Source organism: Notolabrus celidotus, chromosome 6 (assembly GCF_009762535.1).
Source record: "Notolabrus celidotus isolate fNotCel1 chromosome 6, fNotCel1.pri, whole genome shotgun sequence".
Taxonomy (NCBI): Eukaryota; Metazoa; Chordata; class Actinopteri; order Labriformes; family Labridae; genus Notolabrus; species Notolabrus celidotus.
Window position 1 is genome coordinate 26,276,207 of NC_048277.1, and position 20,812 is coordinate 26,297,018.

At 42.3% G+C, this 20,812-nt stretch overlaps 1 protein-coding gene across 1 annotated transcript in view; it reads right to left on the bottom strand.

Moving 5' to 3' along the window:
* Window positions 1–5,460: 5,460 nt before the first annotated feature.
* Window positions 5,461–20,812, bottom strand: part of LOC117814557 (potassium voltage-gated channel subfamily D member 2-like) — a 45,029-nt gene continuing 29,677 nt past the window's right edge. The window contains exons 4-7 of the mRNA XM_034685957.1: window positions 10,450–10,612; window positions 8,833–8,931; window positions 7,604–7,824; window positions 5,461–6,114 (exon numbers count right to left, since the gene is read on the bottom strand). Of these exons, the coding sequence (XP_034541848.1) occupies window positions 5,937–6,114; window positions 7,604–7,824; window positions 8,833–8,931; window positions 10,450–10,612 (661 nt within the window). The 3' untranslated portion in view covers window positions 5,461–5,936. The remainder of the gene's footprint in view (window positions 6,115–7,603; window positions 7,825–8,832; window positions 8,932–10,449; window positions 10,613–20,812) is intronic.

Sequence of the window (20,812 nt, forward strand, 5' to 3'; positions counted from 1 at the left end):
ATCGTAATCTGCTGTCCCTCAGGTTGTTACACAGTAATACGTTCCAAAGTAGATATTGCAACACCAACAAAATCAGAAACCAAAATAATTATAAGCACATGTCAAGGCTTTCATTTGTTTTGGCTGGCCTGCCTTCTTGATCGTGCTTTTTTTTTATCATCTCTGTAGACAGTTCAGATGGGGATTAGACGTTCAGAGTAGGATGACATAATGACAATGTCACTAAAGCCTGATTCAAACCCTGACAAACACGCTTGAGGCCACAGTGGGTCACCACAAATCAAGATTAATGCGCATCACTGAATTAAGATGAGGGAAGAGGACACAATGACAGAGAACTTTTAATGTTCTGGGAGTTAGAGCGAGCAACTACAGTTGTGAAGTTTTGCTGAAACTTTGAAGCTGCTGACTGCTCTATAACTGGTTATTTGATCACAGAGGGATATTTACTGATTTATCAACTTGAGGTCATACTTATGATTTCTAAAATCAGTTTATGTTTGATTTTAAAGCAATGACTTGATTGGGTTTATTGGTCCATGATTCAAAAGAATCAGACTTTTTCAGGAAAGTCTGTAAATCTATCCTAAATCTTTCTTCTGGTGCATCAGAGGCACGGCAGTTTCTCTGTAGTTTTTGTGTTTTTCATTTCTCCTCTAGATTTTGCACCAAAAATCTGTGTATGATCAACTGATCCATCCTGCCTGTGAGCAGATTGAAATCAAGCTAAGTTTAATCGCCCTATCATCAGCAGGAAAACCTGATAAAAGAACATTCAACAGTCTACAGAATATTCATTACCCCTTTAATCGGCTCTAAAGGTGCCACAGTCCTTGAAACAGGCAGCCCAGGTTCAATTCTGCTTACTTCCTCAAAGGGGGTTCATAGACCAGTATTCGACCCACCTGATGAAATGTTTTTGAATGCTCCTTTAGTAAATATTTCAGGCCTTTTTTATTGGTACAGAGGTGAACTGTAGTTTTATTGCTTATTTTTTTCTACTTCCCCCACCCAATTAAGCTTGATGTCAAATTTGTAAATTGGAATCTCGTTCTTAACAAGCTGTTTTCCATTTGCAACAAGTCTCCTTTTCCATCAATTCTTTCCTTTTGCAAGTAACCTCACTTTGTGGTGTCCTTTAAACAGCTGTTTTTTAACAAGGAGACATTTTAGTGAACATTTTCTCATATTTTCCACACTTTCTTTTGAAGCACTTTTTAGCTTTTATGTTGACTGACTTTTTGATCAGTGTAAAATGTAGAATGGTCAGGGGGAAAATGTTTTGTGATGATCTAATCCCAGATTTGGCGTAGTCAGTAAGCTTGCACATTTGAAGCAAAGAGCATTTCACACTTTATCTCCAAACAGGATTACACAGTGTCATGCTTTAATCCAGCAGCATGGCTCTCTTTATTTCCTGAGCCAATTCAGAAAACTCCCGTGTCATCCATCTGGCCTGCTGAATGCAAAACTTTTAACCTTCGTGCAGTCCTGTGTTAAATGAGATGGGCAGCTGTTCACCTCAAACACGTATGTATGACCTAAGCATGACAGCTCCATACCATCACCATTATTACATTTGGCTTTTTATAGATTCACACAAGGACCGACAGAATTGTGACATAACCAATTTTCAATTAACAACCGTCCTTTTTTCCCCTGTTGTCAATGCTGTGAATACACAGCACAGTGTTTAATGAATGTGAACAGTGAGCACTCCCAGGTGACCTGCCGCTGCTGGGGAGTGATAATGAAAAGGGCGGATACTCTAGTGGAACTTGTCCAAGACACAGGTTCATCCGCTCAGTGGTGAATCATGAGCGAAGAAGCTTGATTTTGTTTGTGTGAGACTGAAAATACAGATGTAAACATGTTGACTCTTTGAACCTGGAGATGAGAGGCAAGCTTACACCTGCATGGGACTCTGGGAACATCACCGCCTTCGAGGACTACACTGACATTGCTTTTGTTGCTGCAAACTGCTTGATTCTGTTGTTCACCTCTGTCATCGGGATTGCAGCAAATATTTTCGTCACCCTTGCAGTTTATCACCAAAAATCCCTGCAAACTTGGAACAATGCGCTGGTGGTCAATCTCGCAGTTATAGACATTCTGAGATGTGCAATAGACTGCCCTCTCCTCCTCACCATCGTCATCATCGTGCATCAGAGAGGACGAGTGGACGAGCTGATCTGTGATGCACAGGTGGCCTCTTTCTCCTTCAGCTGCTGCATTCAACTGCTGACACTGGCCTGCATCAGTGCAGAGAGATACCAGGCCATTGCACAGCCCTTCAAAACCAGCCAGAGAAGGAAGAGAATCATGGTTCTGATTTCTCTCACATGGACTTTGGCTATTCTAGCAGCTGTTTTTTGTCTCACGTTTGTGAAGGACTCACCTGTGCATGTGAAATGCATAGGATTAGCCAGAGGAAGGTCCTTTACCTCTTATGACACCTTTGGACTTTACATGTTGTTTCCACTTTGGGCAGCTTGCTTCGGTGTTATCATTGGATTCTATGCACGCATCTTTTTCCTTGTGAGATCACACAATCGCAAAATATTTGACAAAGGATCATTTTTCGTTTCAAAAAAAGATAAAAAAGAGGTGAAGCATAATGTAGGAGAAACCATGACTGTGGAAATTGGACAAGGAAACCCTGAGCAGAGCCAGAACCTGAGCAAAAGCATCACTGATGTGTTGACACAAGTTGAACCAAATTCATCCAAAAAGGAGTCAACGGCTGCTCTACTGGCCTCGACAAAAGCTGCTCAGAGTGTCTCTGTCAGTCCAGAGAATAAGAAAGAATTAAAAAAAACTGTTCAGATAACTGACTTGGAAACAGAGCCTCGACCCTCTGACACGCAGGTTGAATCACAGAAAGAGGAGAAACCTTTTAAAACAGAGCGGTCCAGCTCATGTGACAAAAAAGCTGCAGAAAAACCATCAATAAGTGAGGCTGTTATTGGTGTTAAGAGCCAGACTGCAGAACCTCAGAAAGCGTCAGCCAATTTGGAAACAGAGAGATCGACAATCGACAAAGTACCCTCTGAAATGAAAAAAACAAGACCCCACCTTACATCTCCAGCCCAGGCGGAGAATCCTGAATCTACATCAGTTTTACTGAGCGACCAAAAACAACCAGAGAAAAAAGAGAAAAGCAATGCAGGAGAGACGCTGCTGGTCATCACAATCGATCAAGCATCCTCATTAACTCCAGTCTCCATCAACGTCCCTGAAACAGAAGTTGCAAAAGAAAACGTGGAGATGGAAGGTGCTGTTTGCATGATGCCTTCAAAAGCGAGTAAAGAGAGAGCCAATAAGAAGAAGGAAAGTAAAATGGCGAAGCGTGCTGGCTACATAATTGTAACATTCCTCTTATTCTGGCTGCCGTTGATCATAACCATACTGGTGAATCTAGTTGTCCCCAAAAACAAGAACGCACCGGTAAGTCTTTAAAGAGGTAAGGATGCAAGTTTTGCTTTTTTTGTGTGTCAAATGAAGCTCTGTCTGAAGATGGTGAACAAGTCTGCTCTTAAGATGTGTTTGATGGAGCATCGGGAGTGCTTCCTGCTGAGGAGCTCACTTTTAAGTCCATTAATGTCATGGTTTTAACGGTTATTCATTTTAAAGATCTAGATGTAAGTTTAAATATGATATGGTTATTAATTGTATTATTGAGATACATGATGATATATAACATTGATGTAAATAAAACATGTTTGTGTTACATCACAAATGTCCTTATCTGCTTACCACGTGGCCACACAAGGGGCTAAGAACCCCAGGTTGAAAGCCTCTCTTCTATAAGACAATATCAGTTCCACAAAGTCTACCTTATTCTTTTAACCTTTCATACTTTGCATTATTTTTCAGATGAGAATCATCCAGCATGTGGAGATTTTGTCAGTGTCTGTCGCCTGCATCACGTCCCTGAGTGACCCAATAATCTACGCTGCAGTGAACCCTCAGTTTCGTACAGAGTTTTGCAGAATTAAAAACAGGGTCAAATCCATATTCAATAAGATTTGATCCCATTTCCATTAGTGTCCACCTATGAGTCGCACTGGACCAAATGACCAGATTCAATATTCGCAGAGTAACTGAATATTAAGATGGTTAACATTTGCCCAGTTTGTTCAAATATTAACTGAATTGTACCCCAGATGTCAAGGCGTGAATTTTCTCTTTGGGTATAGGAGGCCTATTATTTTATATGCTGCTGTGATATCTTAGATTTAATGCTGGCTGACTTCTCAGCTGTCTCTAAACACTGCAGAGCAGAGGCGCTGCATGCTGTGAGAGGCTGCCAGAGCCGACGCAAAGAGCTCAGCAGGAGGACGATCTCTGTCAAACAATCTTCTGCCTGTCTCCTGAGACCATGCACCACTCAGGACCCACCGCTGCGCTGGTCAGGTCCTCACACGCCCTGCAGCAGCACCTCATTATTATCCCATCCTCCCATTAGTGATCTGGCAAAACATTATGAAATCCTCCTAATTGTGCTCCAGAAAAAAATGAGGTGGAAAAGAATAGACATGGGTCATTGAAAGGATGTTTGAGTAGAGCTACAGTATTTATTCTATCCACTGCACCAAATGCACAATGTGTGATTATTTCTCCCCTTTCCTCACCCCGTATATATGTTCTCCATGACAAGATTTGTATTTATTAAAAGCGAAGTGTTTACATCATAACATCCCAGCCTCCTATGTCCTTTAATCAATCTCATTTTTACTCACAAACCTCCAACGAGAAGCAGAGACATACTTTTTTTTAATAAAACAGAAGTCTGCAATGACAGCATGCAAATCCTTAATTCAACCAGGAAACAGACAGAAAGAGTATGCCAACGACCGTCAACTAAATCTAGAAAGAAGAGGAGCCAACTTCAAATGCAGCTGATAAAGGTCTAACTGAGATATTTACAGTATGAAAAATGTACAAAATGGCCTTTGAAACACAGTGAAATCTACCAAGTCTCGCTTAGGGGTATCATAATTCAAGAGGAACGTGATGGATTTGATGTTTTACACTCTTTTGTGTGGTTGTAGCAGGTCAATACTTATGAGTCCACAGAAGGGATAGTATTAGTTAACACTCATATTTCTACCTTGTGACCTAACTAATAAGTACCCTGTATAGTTCTCCTTATTGATTGTTAATTAATGACAGTAGCTTTCACATAGATCCATATCAGAATGTCAAGTTATGTAAGCTAACACAGATTCTGTCAGTTTCGTCATTTTCACTTGCACATTTCACAAACATGTCGGGATGCGGAGAATATTTTACTCATCGAGCGATGACATCAACCAGTTAATGAGTCTGTTAATGAATATTCACAACACTTTTCCATTCCTGCGGGTGAATGTTCTCTGAATTTACAACAGTGAGGGGACTATTAGAAACCAGTCAATCAAGGGGTTTCAAAATAATCTAACGTGAATGTGAGGTGAATGTTTGAAATGTGTCATTTGACTGGTTTAATATTCACAAAGACGGCCCTCTGTTAATGAATATGTGTGCTTTGTCATCAGAGGTCATCAGGAATGAGCTTTGTAACATCTGCCTCTCCTCCATGGAATCAGAAGACAACAAATACGACTACATTACATATTCAAAAATAAAGTTTTTTGTCTCAGTATTTTTAGGCAACAACGATAACCAACACAATCCCAACACTTCCTCTCTCTGCTGTGCTTTGAAGGAGCAGGATCTGCTGGTTTTGCTCTTTATTTCCAAGGCAGCCGTCCTCATCACTGTAATACCATGCAGAGTTTGACATCAGATGAGATCACTACTTCAAAAAACCCCCGACTTCTGCTAATCTTATAATCCCTCTAGATTATGGCAGGTTGATGCTCGGTGGTCCCTCTCCTCAGCAGCTGGTGCTTTTTCTTGAGACCAGTTAGCTGATCGGATAGGCGTGACATCTACAAGGCAGATACTCGGACAATGTTGCTCTGAGAGTATGCGGTGGTGGTGGTGGAGCCGTGCCCATCTGAAGAGGTAACCACGGGGGCGGAGAGGCTGACCATGGAGGGGGTGATGTAAGCTTCGTCGATTTTTAAGGGCATGGTCTCGTCCAGTTTGGCGTTCAGGTTGGCGCGGCTGGAAAAGAGAACATGGGATGTGAGAGGGCGAGGGGCTCAAACCTTGTGGATGTTTTACACAGAGTTCAATCAAAGCTTCTCACACTGTGTGAAAGCCAATATTAAGACCTATAAATAAAGGAGCTTTGACTGTTCTTGCATTTTTATTTTCAGTGCCAACTTGTAAAGCTTTGACAGTTAGAGAATATACTGCAGACGAGGTCCGCGCATAAAGAAAGTCATCGAACAACTGTACTGTACATCTGCAACACATTCAATCCCTCATTAACTGTTAGGGAACAGTATGTACTTCTGAATTAATCCATGAGAGCTTTCACACAAGAATGTATTTCAGCACATGTAGTCAAATGTACAGCAAAGAAAAAAAAAGAAGTAATTCTCACCTCTGCAAGAAAAATGTTCACACTTAGATTAACAGGGAACCAATTCAACCAATTTACAGAATAACACTTTCCCCCCACTAACCCCTCCTGTTATCAGAGTTTACAACAACGCCTCCTCACTGATACAGCTCACTGGTTTCTCTGTATAATCTACAGAACAAGCTGTTCAACTGCTTTCACAGAAAAGGGACTAAATCTTTTTGCAAAAAGAAGTTCCTCGGAAGACTGATGTTTGTGGATTATCCAGAGTGGCAGGGACAAGGAGAGGACATGTTGCTATTTTTATTTTTATTTTCTTGTAGTCGATTGAAGTCCACTCAATGAGGAGGCAAAAATCCCAGAAAAATATCCTCTAACGTGTGAGATTATAAGTCAGAACTCTCAATCAGAAGACACCAAGGAGGTAGAGGAATGTCAAAAATTATGTCACATGAATTGGATGAACTGAACATTTAAGATCTTTGACATACACACATCTAACTTTTTTATCAAATACAGAAAAACAGCCTAAGTAAAAGACCTTATATGTTCAGGTTCATTTGAAGAGCCTTCATGGATGCTTTACCCTGACTAAAATGTGACGACTGAATTGTCATATTTTTAATTCTGGACTTGAATTATATTGTATTTTGCATCATGCTGTTTTCACAATTATCATATACTTTACTACTTCTGCTTGAAGACATGTTTAGAAGCTAACCTAACCCAGGGTTGTGGTGGGGAGTAGATGTGTTTCTTTTTTCAACTTTTGCTTTTTAGCCTTTTTTTTCTTTAAATATAACTGTTGAATTAGACATCACACTGTTTAGCTCTTTTTCCCTTTATTTATAATAATAATAATAATAATAATAATAATAATAATAATAATAATAATAATAATAATAATAATAATAATAATTCCTTTCCAGTATCTCCATTACCTTTATTTTTATAAATGTATGACTGATCACAAATAATTTGCTTTGACTCTTAGTAATAAAATATTTATTATAATAAAAAGGAAAACAGCCTAGGTTATTCATTAAATGCAGATCATGAGAATTGTCTGTCATTTCATACATCTGCCTGATAAAGCTGTAGAGAGAGTGAGAGGAGCAGGACTACCTGTTGGCCATGGGCCTCTCTCTGATCTGGATGGTGCTGAGCTCCTGGTTGTTGGTGCTGGGCAGACTGAAGCTGCTCTTCTTCCTGTGGCGTCGAGAGCAGCACGAGCTGATGCCGTGCGGCGACGAGGACAGTGAGGACGTGCGCGAGCCTGACTTGTTCATCACAGAGATCTCCATGCAGTTGGCCTGGAACGTCTGCTCGTCCACAAACTCGTGGTTCTGCAGAGGGAGGTGGCAGGAATTCAGATGTCGACGCCACTCATGAATCACTCTATTACATCAATGATGGGCTCTGCTAAATAATGACTAAAGATGTTTCACAGTAAAGACTAAACAGACTGAACAGAGTCCACAGCAAAATTGTTTAATAATTGGAAAATGAATCATCATGGGAATGGAAATATATTGGCCCAGATGTCCATATTAAGGGCCATCTGTGAAAACATTCACAACTGTTATCCCTGTGACGAATGAGCAGGACTTGAAGGTCAGATTAAAGTGTGTTTCAGGCTCTGCCAGCAGGTGGCAGCGTCACCACACAGCATCTGTGACAAGCTTTGAATCATGCTTCTTGTCTTATACCTTCTCCTCCCTGTCACTCTGCCATCTATAATGCACTGTATGAGAAGCCTAATGTAAACATGTGAGCTGCCATCTAAATGGCATGAAGCCTTTATGGAGCTTTTCCCAGACGACATGCAAGCTTTTTACTGGGGGGAGGATGATATATGAACAGGAACACAGATTTGCTGCCTGTCTGTGTCTCTGCACAGAGCTGCAAGTGTAAAACTCATGTCACAGCGAAGCATTAAAGAGGCTCTTACAGCTCTGAATTATACATACTGTAAAATTAAGTATGCTGGTTTGTTTGGGAGGAGTAATGTTGCTGGCTGGCAGAGTCATGTTATCTTTAGCATGTTCATGGAGAAGGGACTCTACATTTCCCAGCCCATTTACAGCTATTTTTAACTCATGCTGCATACAGAATGATGATACAGTTTGTGCATGGATGAGAAAACTCACTTTGTTTCTATTTGTAACTCACTGTACTCGACTGGCACTACTGATGGTACAGCGCAGATGCAATTTTACATGAAAGGAACTATTTTTTCCAGTGAGCTATTTTAATCCGTTACAAAGAAAGTAAGAATGAAAGACTCCGGAGTGACTGTGTGTTTTCCAGTGGACACAGCTTTGAAGTTTTCGGGGGGAATAAAGGGATTTTACCGTGGTCTTCTCCAGGCAGTGCAGCAGGTGATGATGTTGGCTCTCAAAAGGTGGACTGGGGCTCTTCCCCACCAGGGCTTGTCCTGCCTCCTTGGAGGCCTTGGAACACACAAAGTGGGAGAAAACAACAGTGTAGATGAGCAGGCTCGGATTCTGCACAGGAACTGAGGAGTCTCAGGCAAACAGCTAGTAATGTCGGCAAAGCATTGACGGTAGAGATGCTGATCTGTAGCACGGCAGCCAATCTACTGAGAACCTAGTGAGGTGAGTATTTTTTAGAGGTGCATAGAGACGGTAGCTGATTACGACATGTTTCACTGAAAGAATTGGTTTTGCCATTTCGTTAATTTAGTGAGAAAGACCAGAAAAGTCAAATTAGAGACTGAGCTCATTTCAGTGCAACAGCAGTGGCACACCTAGACACAGATCGAACAGATTGCACCAAACACAGCACAAGTTCTGGACCACAACACCACCAAACACTTTGATGAGACTCTGCACGGCTCTGGGATGGAAGGTATGTTGTGTTAGTCTGCACTACAACCTGGATGCTCTAGAAATAACACATAGAACACACACGGCAGATCAAAAACAGAGTTCAGAGGAGATGCAGGCTACGCAGACAGTCTCCACAGGCGACCTACTGTCCGGTGAGCCTTTGGTTCCCTCTCCTCCCCTCCAAACCCTGTTGGACAGACATGCAGAGCTTGGTCATGAGTCAGTGTGACTGAGATGGCCGTGCTCCACCAGAAGGCGAGTGCGCCTGCCTGGCCCCCTCCTGCTGTATGGACGGAGAGAGAGTGTCGACGAAGCATGTCAATGCCGGGGCTGAGAGGTGTGATGTGAGAGAGAGGACGATCACACTGAAGCACTGGAATGACAGCAGCCCCTGTGTTACAGCATGAGAAGCCCCCCCCTCACCCCTCCCTCCCCATCCCTCCCCTGTGTTAGGTGGTATGGCCCCCCCACCCCCCCCCCCCCCCTTGAGCAGAGCGGCATGCAAGCGTCAGCGAGGCCCCGGTCAATCAGCCCCCGAGCCGCCGCTTGGTCCCGTTACCTCCTCCAGCGAGTCGATCAGGAGCCCGTTTTGTTTGTAGCGCATATAGGCATTAGTGCCTCGAATCTTCGTAGCACGGATTCTAGCAAGTCGAGTTTTCTGTTTGAACAAACAGACCTCTGTTTTAGCCTCTGACGGTTTGTCTGTCACACTAATTGGCTATGTCTCCCTCTGGCACCCACAGTATTTAGCAGGGACAGGCTTTGCTTAAATGTACCATTACAGGAAAATCTGCCTTAGCAAACACTTTTCAGGAAGAAATGAACATATTGCTATTGAAAAGTTGCTGACACTATACTCTGAAGATCATTTGTTCAGTCATTGTCATTCTCTCTCTTATTTCCATCTCCCTCTGAAATATACTCAAGAGGGTTTAACCCTCCCAAATACACAGAAACACAATAAAAGATTAATATTCTGGAGGGTAGGGTTTGCCCTGTCATTCTGTTACGTGTGGATAAGAAGAGGACAGAGGAGAGAGGCTGATAGGAGCCAAAAAAGAAGAGAGAGACAGAGAGAAAGGAAGGAAAAGAGGAAATAGGTAGGGGGTGAGTCAGTACCCTCTGGGCTCGTCGTTTCTCTGCCCGCTGGCTTTGGTGGTAGATTCGGCTGAAGTTTGACACTATGACAGGGACAGGCAAGGCAATGACCAGCACCCCACTCAGAGAGCATATGGACCCAAACACCTTCCCCACGATTGTTTTTGGCACCATGTCACCGTACCTGGAACACAGAAAAACAGACGACAGTGAGCACACTGTGCAGAAAAACACACATTCCCACAAAAAGCACCTGCACTGGAGACTCGTTTCATCATGTTAAGTTGTTGTGTGATTAATGTTATTTTTACGCGTCTTGAAATAGTTACAGTGACCTTGGATTGTTTCACAACTTCAAACAGCAAGTCACACATTTGAAGTGGGTGAGGAATAAATAGGACTTTTGTGAAGTCTCTTCTTGCTGGCCTATTTTCTACATGCCATCATGATGTTCCTCTTTTGAAAACGCTGTTTCATATATAATTACACACCTGCTGGCACCGGCTAATGCTTTCACGTCGTGACCAAACGCGCTACATATCCCCTGTGACCTCTGTTAGCCAAACAGCTTGTGAAAGATATAGCGAGCGGTATCACATCGAGTAAAAAGCAAATGGGAAAGGGAGCAGCGTGACGCTGAGCCCTGGAGGAACACTGTAAGTCTGTAGGCCACTTTTGTGTTTTGTTCTTTGCTTCCACATCAAAATAGAGCTTCAATATTGAACGCAGAAGTAAAAGACGTGAAACTACTTTAAAATGTTACAGATTCATGCACAACACTGATCGGATCAGTGTATCTGAGCTCAGGCAGGTAATTTTTCAACATCTCTTAAAAGTTGAACAGACTGCATTCAGCACGAACAGATTAATGGTTGTGCATGTGTCAGATGGGGACTGAATCATCCCCATTAAAGAGATTAATGCGCCTGTCTTCTATCAGGCAGTCGGACCTGTCTGGGCGTAAGGTAAAGCTAAAATCAAGCTGTCGTCATGATCTCACTTTCTTTACATTAGCAGACACATCCAGCGCCAATTACTCAAGGTGGAAGCTGGTCTCCTTAGATCAGGTTAAAGACTTGTAGTCTGAAACTGAAAAACTTATAACATGTCGTACAACACCAAATAGGCAAATGATTGTTCTAGATCACATTACCTTTTTTTTTTTTTTTTTTTTTTTTTTTTGAATGTTTTGCAGGACAGGACAGCTGAAGAGACACAGGAAATGTGGGGAGTAGAGAGAGGGGGAAGACATGCTGGAGATGGTCGGGAATCGAACCGGCGACCCCTGCGACAAAGACTGTAGCCTCTGTATGTGGGGCGCATAGACCGCTAGGCCACCAGCGCCCCATGAGAGTGCAATTTGACCATTAAGCCAAATCTGCACCCATTCACACACATCTTTAATACTGTAACAGTGTTTTGTGTTGTGTTCAGTCCGGTACAGAACAGCCTCAGCAGACAGCTCTGTAACAGAGTTGTCATATCGTGAGTGCTTCTAATGAAGAAATGAAAGAATAACAAACTGATCTGACAACAGTACTTCCACTAATCAGTGAAAAAGCTACAAGCTAATGAATCTTTCAGTGACATCGGGGATTCAGAAAAGTCAATTATTAAGACTCTGTGACGAAGAGTTGTTCACTCAACTTCTCAAGTCTTTGTCACAAAGATCTGAAGGCTCTGCTCTCGTGCAGCACGAGGTCAATTAAATTAATTGGATGATTTTGATTCCATTATTTGCTTTTGAACTTGTTTTGTGGCTCAACAAGCAGTCCATTCTATCTATATGTTGTATCTTTTTTGCACTGCAATGCCATCAGCTCACGGACAGACAGAATTTTTCCTGTTTCTGAACTCAAGATATAAAAAATACTTCATCTCAATCTCCCATATGATCAGCTTTATGTGATGCATATTAAAAGTTCGGGGAAGCTTGTTCTAAACAAAACAATTTACCCGCCAATCCTACTGAGAACAGTAAATTCCACATTTAGCAGGAAACACATTGCTGCTACACAGAGAGGTAAATATCATTTAACATCATTAAATAATTAGAGGGCAGGCTGCTTTCTCCCAGGCAATTAATAGTGGCCAGTGCAAACCTGCAAATTATAGCAACAAATCATTTCAACATAACCTGCATGTTTATGAATCCCCCTCTGCAGACACTTGAGGCAACAGGCAGCATTGAGGTAAAGTGAAAAAGAATGAATCAGAGCATTTCTGTTTTCCTTGTCTTCTAAACATGCCTCTGTGTGCTGCTGAGGACCAGCTATCCACAGGGTTGCAGGTGGGAGAGATGAATGATCGAGAGCCTGATGCGCAAATGACCTGAGAAGACCATTAGCTCCTGAGAGGAAGATGAATGCAGGTAGGAGAGGACATCAGCATTGCTCAGTGGCTGTGACAGCCGCGCGTCTCTCAAGTGAGGCGGGCTAATGTGAATGTATCGCTACACGGGAGGTTGACTATTTCATAAATGAAGTTGTCTAATGCCCACGGCCGTCTGCTTGAGTCATTAGCCTCAGGTTTCCATCACGTTGGGCCCAACAGCCGGGGCTTCGACAGAGCCTGGGCAGAAAGATGTAAAAGTGGACATTTTAATAACACGCTTGATGAGGCTTCATGTACAACAGTTTGCTTTCAAGTTGAGTAATCTCACACAGATGTCATTAGTTTTTCAGTTCATTACAGGTCAAGTCATTTTCCTGTGTAATCACAGGCCGAGCCTGACAGCAGGTGTCAATTATAGATTCCGGATGTGCAGTTGAAAGCCTATTAAGAGATCTACATAAAAAAATGCAGCACGGCATTCTCTCACATAAATACATACATGTGTTTTATTCTCACAGGTCCAGAGTCAAGATGCTGCTGGATGTGAAAATGAGCCTGAACGGCCAACTGTGGAATAAAATGTATTGCAGTTCTTTCAGGGAGCATCGTCTTTTGAAAGCAAAGCATAGTGGTAAAAAAAAGAAGAAAAAAAGAAAGAGGAGGGAGCGAGCGCACTCTGGAGAGAAGCACTAACAGTGATGGATTGTTCATAAGGGGAAGGCTGGGATACACAAAGCTCTGCCTCCTGGATGACGGCAGAGGTAGGAATTAGCAGCGGCGAGAGATTAAAGTAATGTTCCTGCTTTGTTCTTGTTGTCTCTCGCTAACAGGTAGCCACGTTCGCTACCCAGAGCTGACACGGGTGAGACACGAAGATGGATGGCCAGATCTTTATCCACCCCGCAGAGGAGGAAGAGGAGTGTCGGAATGACTGAGTATCAATTCCCCAGTTTCACCCACCTGAAACCGTGCGGCACTCACACTTGCAGCGCTCTTAAAAACAGCGCATTGTGTAGAATTGTCCTACAGTGAGATGACAGCATTGCAGATGAAGCCAGGCATGCAGAGAGAGAGTGAGAATGAGAGATAGAGTGAAAGAGAGAGAGACTGGGGGTTTGCTTCAGACGGTTTAGGAGAGATGTCGGGCTAAAAGGAATGTTTGAATTCAAGAAGCGAAGGGATGAATGTTCCCGCCCGCTTTGGATAATAGACCAATCAAACATTCATGAGTCCCTGTGTCAACCTGCGTGGCAAAGTTTGTGCGCTTGACCTTAAAAACGGTGCACTATTCCATCAGGAGGTGTTCGCAGACAGATTTCCGTACATGACCTCACCGCCTCACAGCGAGTGTCAACACCCGGAGACATGGACACGGCTGGACACACAGGAAGGCACAAGAACACACAAGCAGTCACAAAAACATGCACTTGTTTGTGTGTTTCTGTGTGTGTGTGTGTGTGTGTGTGTGTGTGTGTGTGTGTGTGTGTGTGTGTGTGTGTGTGTGTGAAAGGCCTTTAATTTGACATCTAGTTAAACCAATCCTCCTTCCTAAAAAAGCAATCTTGTTCCTTGATTGTCTTCCAGAACCCTGTGTCTGAAATCTGACTGCCATCTGGTTAGTGGGAAGCGAGAGGAAGAAAAAAAACAAACAAGATATCTGGATGACTTTACAGACACGTCATTTGTTTATTTCTCATCTCAGAGTAAGGGCAGGTCTGTCTTTTTGTAAATCAGTCAAAATGAAATGAAATCTTTTCAGGTTCAATGAGCCTAATCTTAGCAAATCGGACCTTTTCTGTCCGTCTGTGCCGCTGCGTCTGCTCCACACAAACACAACAACCTATTTAAGTGTTTGGATGTTGGCAGCAGAAAGGAAACACTTATGTAAAAAAAAAAAAAACACACACAAAAAAAACTTTCAAGTGAGCGCAGACTCAAGTTTCTGATGTAACCAAAGAGGTCTCAAGTAAGCCCTGCTGTCCCGCAGACTGACATGCCAGAGGAGATCACCGCCAACAGCTTAGCACAGCTGACAATTAGGATCCAAGAAGGATTGTGGGAGATCTTTCAGCACAGTGGGCTTTGTCGACAGCGTTAAAATCCCATCATCCACTGGCACCTCTGTCATGCTACTTCCAGCTTCCACTTCCTGTTTTTTTTTTTTTTTCATCAGGAAATCAACTCGTCTCTTGCAGAAGTAGCAATAATGAATTAAGATAATGAAAGCAAAGGGGGATGAACGGCACTTAAACGGCCGCACAGCGTTTGATTCTCCTGATGTGAGCGCTCAAGGTCAAAGTGTTTCAATGAAAAAAAAAAAAACTCTTGTGAGGACGCAGTTTCTGGACTGAGTGGTGCCTTTCTATTAAATCCGTCATGGTAAAGACACTGAATCTCCTCAAACTGCACTTTGATCTACTCCACTTTGATATTTCAATAATAAGCCCTGGAATGGAACTAATTTGATTAATACATTAAGCATTTTGATTCATCATCTGATTAGAATAAAGATGAATTAAGCACACTGTCCTATCTCCTGCACCATCTAGCCACGTTGTTTCATGCCAATAATTACTGAGGGTTCTGCAATCTGAGAATCTGAATATGAAATTAAATTCAATCTCACCTCTTTCCATGAGATTAGTTTGACTTCACACGAAGCGCAGCATTTCTCTGTAATTATGTGCACAGGGAAATTTCTATTTACTTTACTGGCCTCTGTCATGTGTGGTGAGCGTGCAGCAAATGCCTGAGCTGAGAATTCAAACTAATGGAGAAGTGCAAAACCTGAAGTTTCTCTTTTGGGGACTTGAAGCTGGCTCTGACAGTGAGTAAATCTTGCATAAGTACTGTATTCAAAAGCTCAATTTTACAGCCGAACTTACATGTGTACTCAAATATAACTTCGCCATTTAAGTTTTACCAGCTTTAAAGTTTTATATTGCTTGGTTGCTTTGGGCAACAGGTGAGTTCTGCTAATTGCCTGCTGGATGTCAACATCATGTGGCAACCTGTGTTTTTTAAAACAAAGCCAATGCAGGAGTGCAAAAACCTTCACTTTATCAAGTGTTCTCTTGAGGGTGGCCCAGAAAGCCAAACAATGTCATGAAGCCCAAAAATATGGATGACCACTCTTTTCAATTGGTCGTATGATATGTAGATTCCTCTGCATTTAGGTATGGTGGTTGCTAAAAAACGTATTCTCTTCACATGGTAGTCTACCTCACCATCCTGATTCTTGCATTGGCTCAAAGACATGCTGTATGTTGTACAAATGGAAAAATTGTGTCTGCTTAAACCCAACACAGAGTATATTTGAGAGAGTTCGGGGACCTTTTTTGGCAACAAAACAACAGACAGTTGTGGTCTTTATAGCTTCTTTCTCTAATCAATAGAACTGTCTGGGGGATTCAATTTCTATAACTCCCCTGTATAAAACCTTTAAAGGTACAGTGTGAAGAAATGGGAATATTTTGCGATATCTAGCATTCGTTTTCTATATTGCTCATCCTTCCAACTGGTTAAGTATCGGTGGCCTCTAAGGACAAGAAGCTCCTGTGATGCATGATAAGTATGATCCTCCATTTGTCAAGTTTTTTACAATCCAAAAATGTCTATTGTTACAAACAACCACTCACTTCTTCTTGTCTTTCAACCGGTGCATTTTACATAGCCACTCACTGAATACAAAAACGCGTATGCTATTAGTATGACTGTTCTGTGATATGGCATAAACATGGCAGTGAAGATGGCAACCTCTGTGGTAGGGGACCTGCTTCTTATTTAGATGAAAGGTTCATTCTAAGTTAACAAAAACAAATCAATATTTATATTCAGGTGATCATACACTCATTTAAACGTACTTAAAAATATCTTACTCCATTTCTACCAAGTCTGTTCTGTCTGTAAGTCTGTAATTACTAGAAAAACTGCATCTTTAAATTTTGGGGTTAGCTAGCTGACAGTGACAACTGGAGGCAGCATGTTAAACATCAACACAGCCGGGGCACTGTTGGCCTAGGGGTCTAAGCACGTGCCCCTTATATAGAGGCTACAGTCCTCATCGCAGCGGTTGCAGGTTTGACTCCCAACCATTTGCTGCATGTCATCCCCCACTCTCTACTCCTCACATGTCCTGTCTCTCTCCAGCTTTCCTACCCGATAACAGCAAAAAGTTCCCAAAAACATAACTTAAAAAAAAACATCAACAAAGCCTGTTGCATAAACATATCAAATCTGAACACTGGGGTCTGTATTTCCAGCGTGGGAGGTGTCATGGTTTACGTTTGTAGTATTTTTGTAGTCCGAGTACTGTTGACCGAACATGTTTCAACAGGCTTAGGTGTATGCAGGAAAAACAGTCCATGTGGAGAGTAAAAGCAGGCTGAATGCACACCGGTGCATTGAAATTCCAGCTCCCATTGGCAGTGATCTTGCGCCGATGTGTTCATGTCTATAAAGAGATATCTTCATGTGAGTGCAGTTAAACTGTTCTAGTTAAAAATTCTCAAATTGAGTGTTGTTATGCTGCAAAAGCCAATCAGTGGTTAGATTTCCAGACTAGCTGGTCTGCATCATAAATGATCTGTCTGACCTCCATTTAACAAAAATTTCAAAAGTAGTTTTTTCTTCTCTTGCGGAAAGATCTGACAAATTTTGCATTCTTCCTATTTACAAATCTTTATCATGATGTTATTTCGGCAAACTTAAAACCTACAATTTGTTTCTAAATCGCAAGATACTAATTTTCTTTTTCAGGTTCAAACTGCTGAGGTAGGCAGAGTGAAGAATCTGTGAGTCTACTGTGAAACTGAGAGCCAACAGCACATTAAACAGATGAGCAGGAACTAACCTGGAGGATGTAAAGGACTAAAGATTACCAGCCTTGAAGATGCATACATAGTACAGGCAAGGAAATATAGACTGGAAGTTATTTTGGTATCCGCTGGCTACACAAGAAGTTGCCACCTGTTCCCGGAGGCACATATCACCTCTCATCATCATGGGATGATAAGAGGACGATTGCCGACGGGTTCTAAGACTGCACAGCCAACTGTGTGACTGAACTTAACATCTCAGCAGTGTTCATGTGGGACCTTTCATACCAACTTAGAAATAATCCTCTTCAGTCTGATTTACAAACGGCTGCAGTCAACCACCACCACAAATAGAATGAGCAACATGACGGTAACTTTGCTCATAAGCAGCTATAGAACGTAGCCACAGGTTTAGACCACCTACTCTCAAGACAGTCCACACCTAAGTTTAGTGTGTACCAACCTCTTCTCCCTCTTCAGCACCATCCACTCCTTCAAATATTGTCCTCAACATGGAAGCAGCAAAAGACTGAAGTAAACGCTCCATTTATGTAGTTGAAAAACCAACAGCTAATTCAGCACGTAAACTTAAGCTCTCTGCAGTGTTTGTCAAGTTAGTGATTTTGGGGTATTTTTCAGGCTTACAGTGAACAAATAATATGGCAGCCTCTGTGTTTATAATACAAACAGTCAGTCCATCAACTCTTTTCTCCAGTTTTTCATTGAGTAAATATCTTTTCTTTTACTGATTTCTAAGCAATTACTTCCAATTATCTGTGTCTGCACTTCATGTACCTAGCTTGAAATCATGCAGTGTTTGTCATTCATTAATTAATCTTTGTTTGGAGAGTTTTTGGCTTTACCTCACAAAGAAGACTTTAAGAAGAAGTCTTGATGTTTTTAAGTCACCTGATGCATGTCGTTCACCTGTCGCTGAACATGCTGGTTCATTAACTCGTTCACCTGCAAACAAATTAGCCACAGACAATTAAGGTTTTTATAAATTGATGTTTGCCAACCCCTTCTTCCTCTTAACTGTCACCCTCTTTTTTCTACTCTGGTAAATTCTTGCTCCAGAATATCAATGTGGTGTCAGAGAATATGCTGAACTCAGAGCATTAAAAAGGCAGCCAGAAATGGAATGGTTAATGTCATGGTGGCTACATCCATTTAATCTAATTATACAGTCCATGGTGTGGAGTCGCAGTGAACTTTCTTTGAAATGCTCGGTGAGATTCTAAAACAAGACATATGTTTGATAAAAAGTGCTTAATTGAAGGAAAATTGTCAAGGTCAACCACTTGTAGTCTGACACAGCATTAGCATTTTTTATCATTTCAAAAAGAGGAGATCGGTGAATTCCAAACATGTTCTCTGCATCCTCAGCAGGTCTCTGATAATTCCTTGAATGCATGATTTCCTGTTTGACCTTCACCAGCCATCCCGTCGCACACCAGGCTCCCTATCAGTGCCTCCTGGGGTAATTTCACATGCTCAGTTTCACACATCGATGGTTTGTACTGCACAGACGAGCCCTCCAAAGCTGTGAGACCAAAACCTTTCAATTAACCTGAAACCAGATACTGTCACCTACTGTACCCATCAAAAGTTTTACATGACAGAGCGAGGCATTAAAAGTGAGGAGAGACAGTGGCAATGTCAGGAAGTTTCACATTTCCTGAAACCGGTGACACCTCCTGCAGGCCTGATGTGAATCGTTAAGCTGCGGGAGAGGATCAAAGAGTGTCAGAGTGGACACAACATTAAAATCTTATCTGTGGATTTGACACAGAAGTGATGAAGCCTTACACTGACCAACCGCGAAGGGCTCCATTTTTTACAAGCCGTGACAAGGAGCAAATGGAGCAATGCTCCACGACAATACGACTTTCTGTACCTTCTCCGCGAGGCTGAAAGAGCACAATATTCATCCTTGCTGACAGTTAAATAATAGATGTACCAAAAAAAATGTAATTTTCCCTCCTGAACTCCATCATGCTCATACAACTATGAATTCGGAATCTCAAGAAAATGGATTACACTGCCTGCATGTCATAGAGGCATACTAACATGAGTGACAAGAAGAGATTCATTTTCTGGTGTGTATTCGGGAAGACGGTGAAATTTATGGAGCGCTGCAGTAGAGGTCTTGAGGGTGGTTATGTCTGAGGCCTCATAAAAAATTTAGTTCGTAAAAACAAGAAAGGAAAGGCTATAGGATCGTTCTTTTCTGTGCCAATGGGCATCATGAATCCGACCGTCGAGTGAGAGGAGAGGAATGCAGCAAACAAAGATTGCTGCATTCACAGATAAACAAGTGCAAGTGAGCTCAACACTATATGAAACTGTTTTATTCATTTATTGATGAACCAAATGTAAATCTCTTTCCTGTTTGGGTCAGTGTGTTCAAATATGAAGCACATTCTGTATTCCTCTCCACCATGAACAGATTGTTAAATGCTATCTTTGTTATGCCAGGGACACTGGCAGCAATGCTGGTGGCAAACACCCTGCAAGAATCTTTTAATGCGGTGGCACAGCTTCAGCATGTACCGCTGCAATGCAATCCTCTGGGAGATATAGCACAAAGGTTCACAGAGTCAGAGGCACAATAAATGAACATGATCTCCAACATGATCCCTAAACGCCACGTATCATTCCTGATGTTCTGCGCCGCTTCTCTGGCTTCAGCCTGGGAGCACAACATCCAAAACACTGCCTCTCCTGGGTTTGGACACCAAAGACTGATGGGATTAGGAGTGTGTGGGCTGATAGGACTCTGCTCTGATGCTATCCCCTCAGATATACATCATTATAGAGAGGGGGGGAATCCCACAGGCACTGGGATTAGCCCGATTTTCACTGCAGGTGATAAGGGAGAGAAGGGGAGGCTGGCAGAACTACACAACATAATGGGGAGATAGGGAGGCAGAGATAGGAGGGAGCCGGAGGACCGCACTGCCTGCTGTAATGCGTGTGGTAGGAGAAACAGAGCACTCGAGTATGAGTAACTGCGAACAATAGCCACAGGGAAGGACAACTTTGAGATAGGTGAACATCTCCGACTCAGCGGGCAAACATGCACAGGCTAGATCGCGGCGAAGAGGGATGTTTCGAAATGCAGTAAAATGAAGTGTGGAGCAGATGTGGGAGATTGTTTTGTATGCTTTCCACAATCCAGCCGAGATTTCGTCTCTGCAGAATTGTGTGCCGAGCTGAAGGTTAGCATGTGA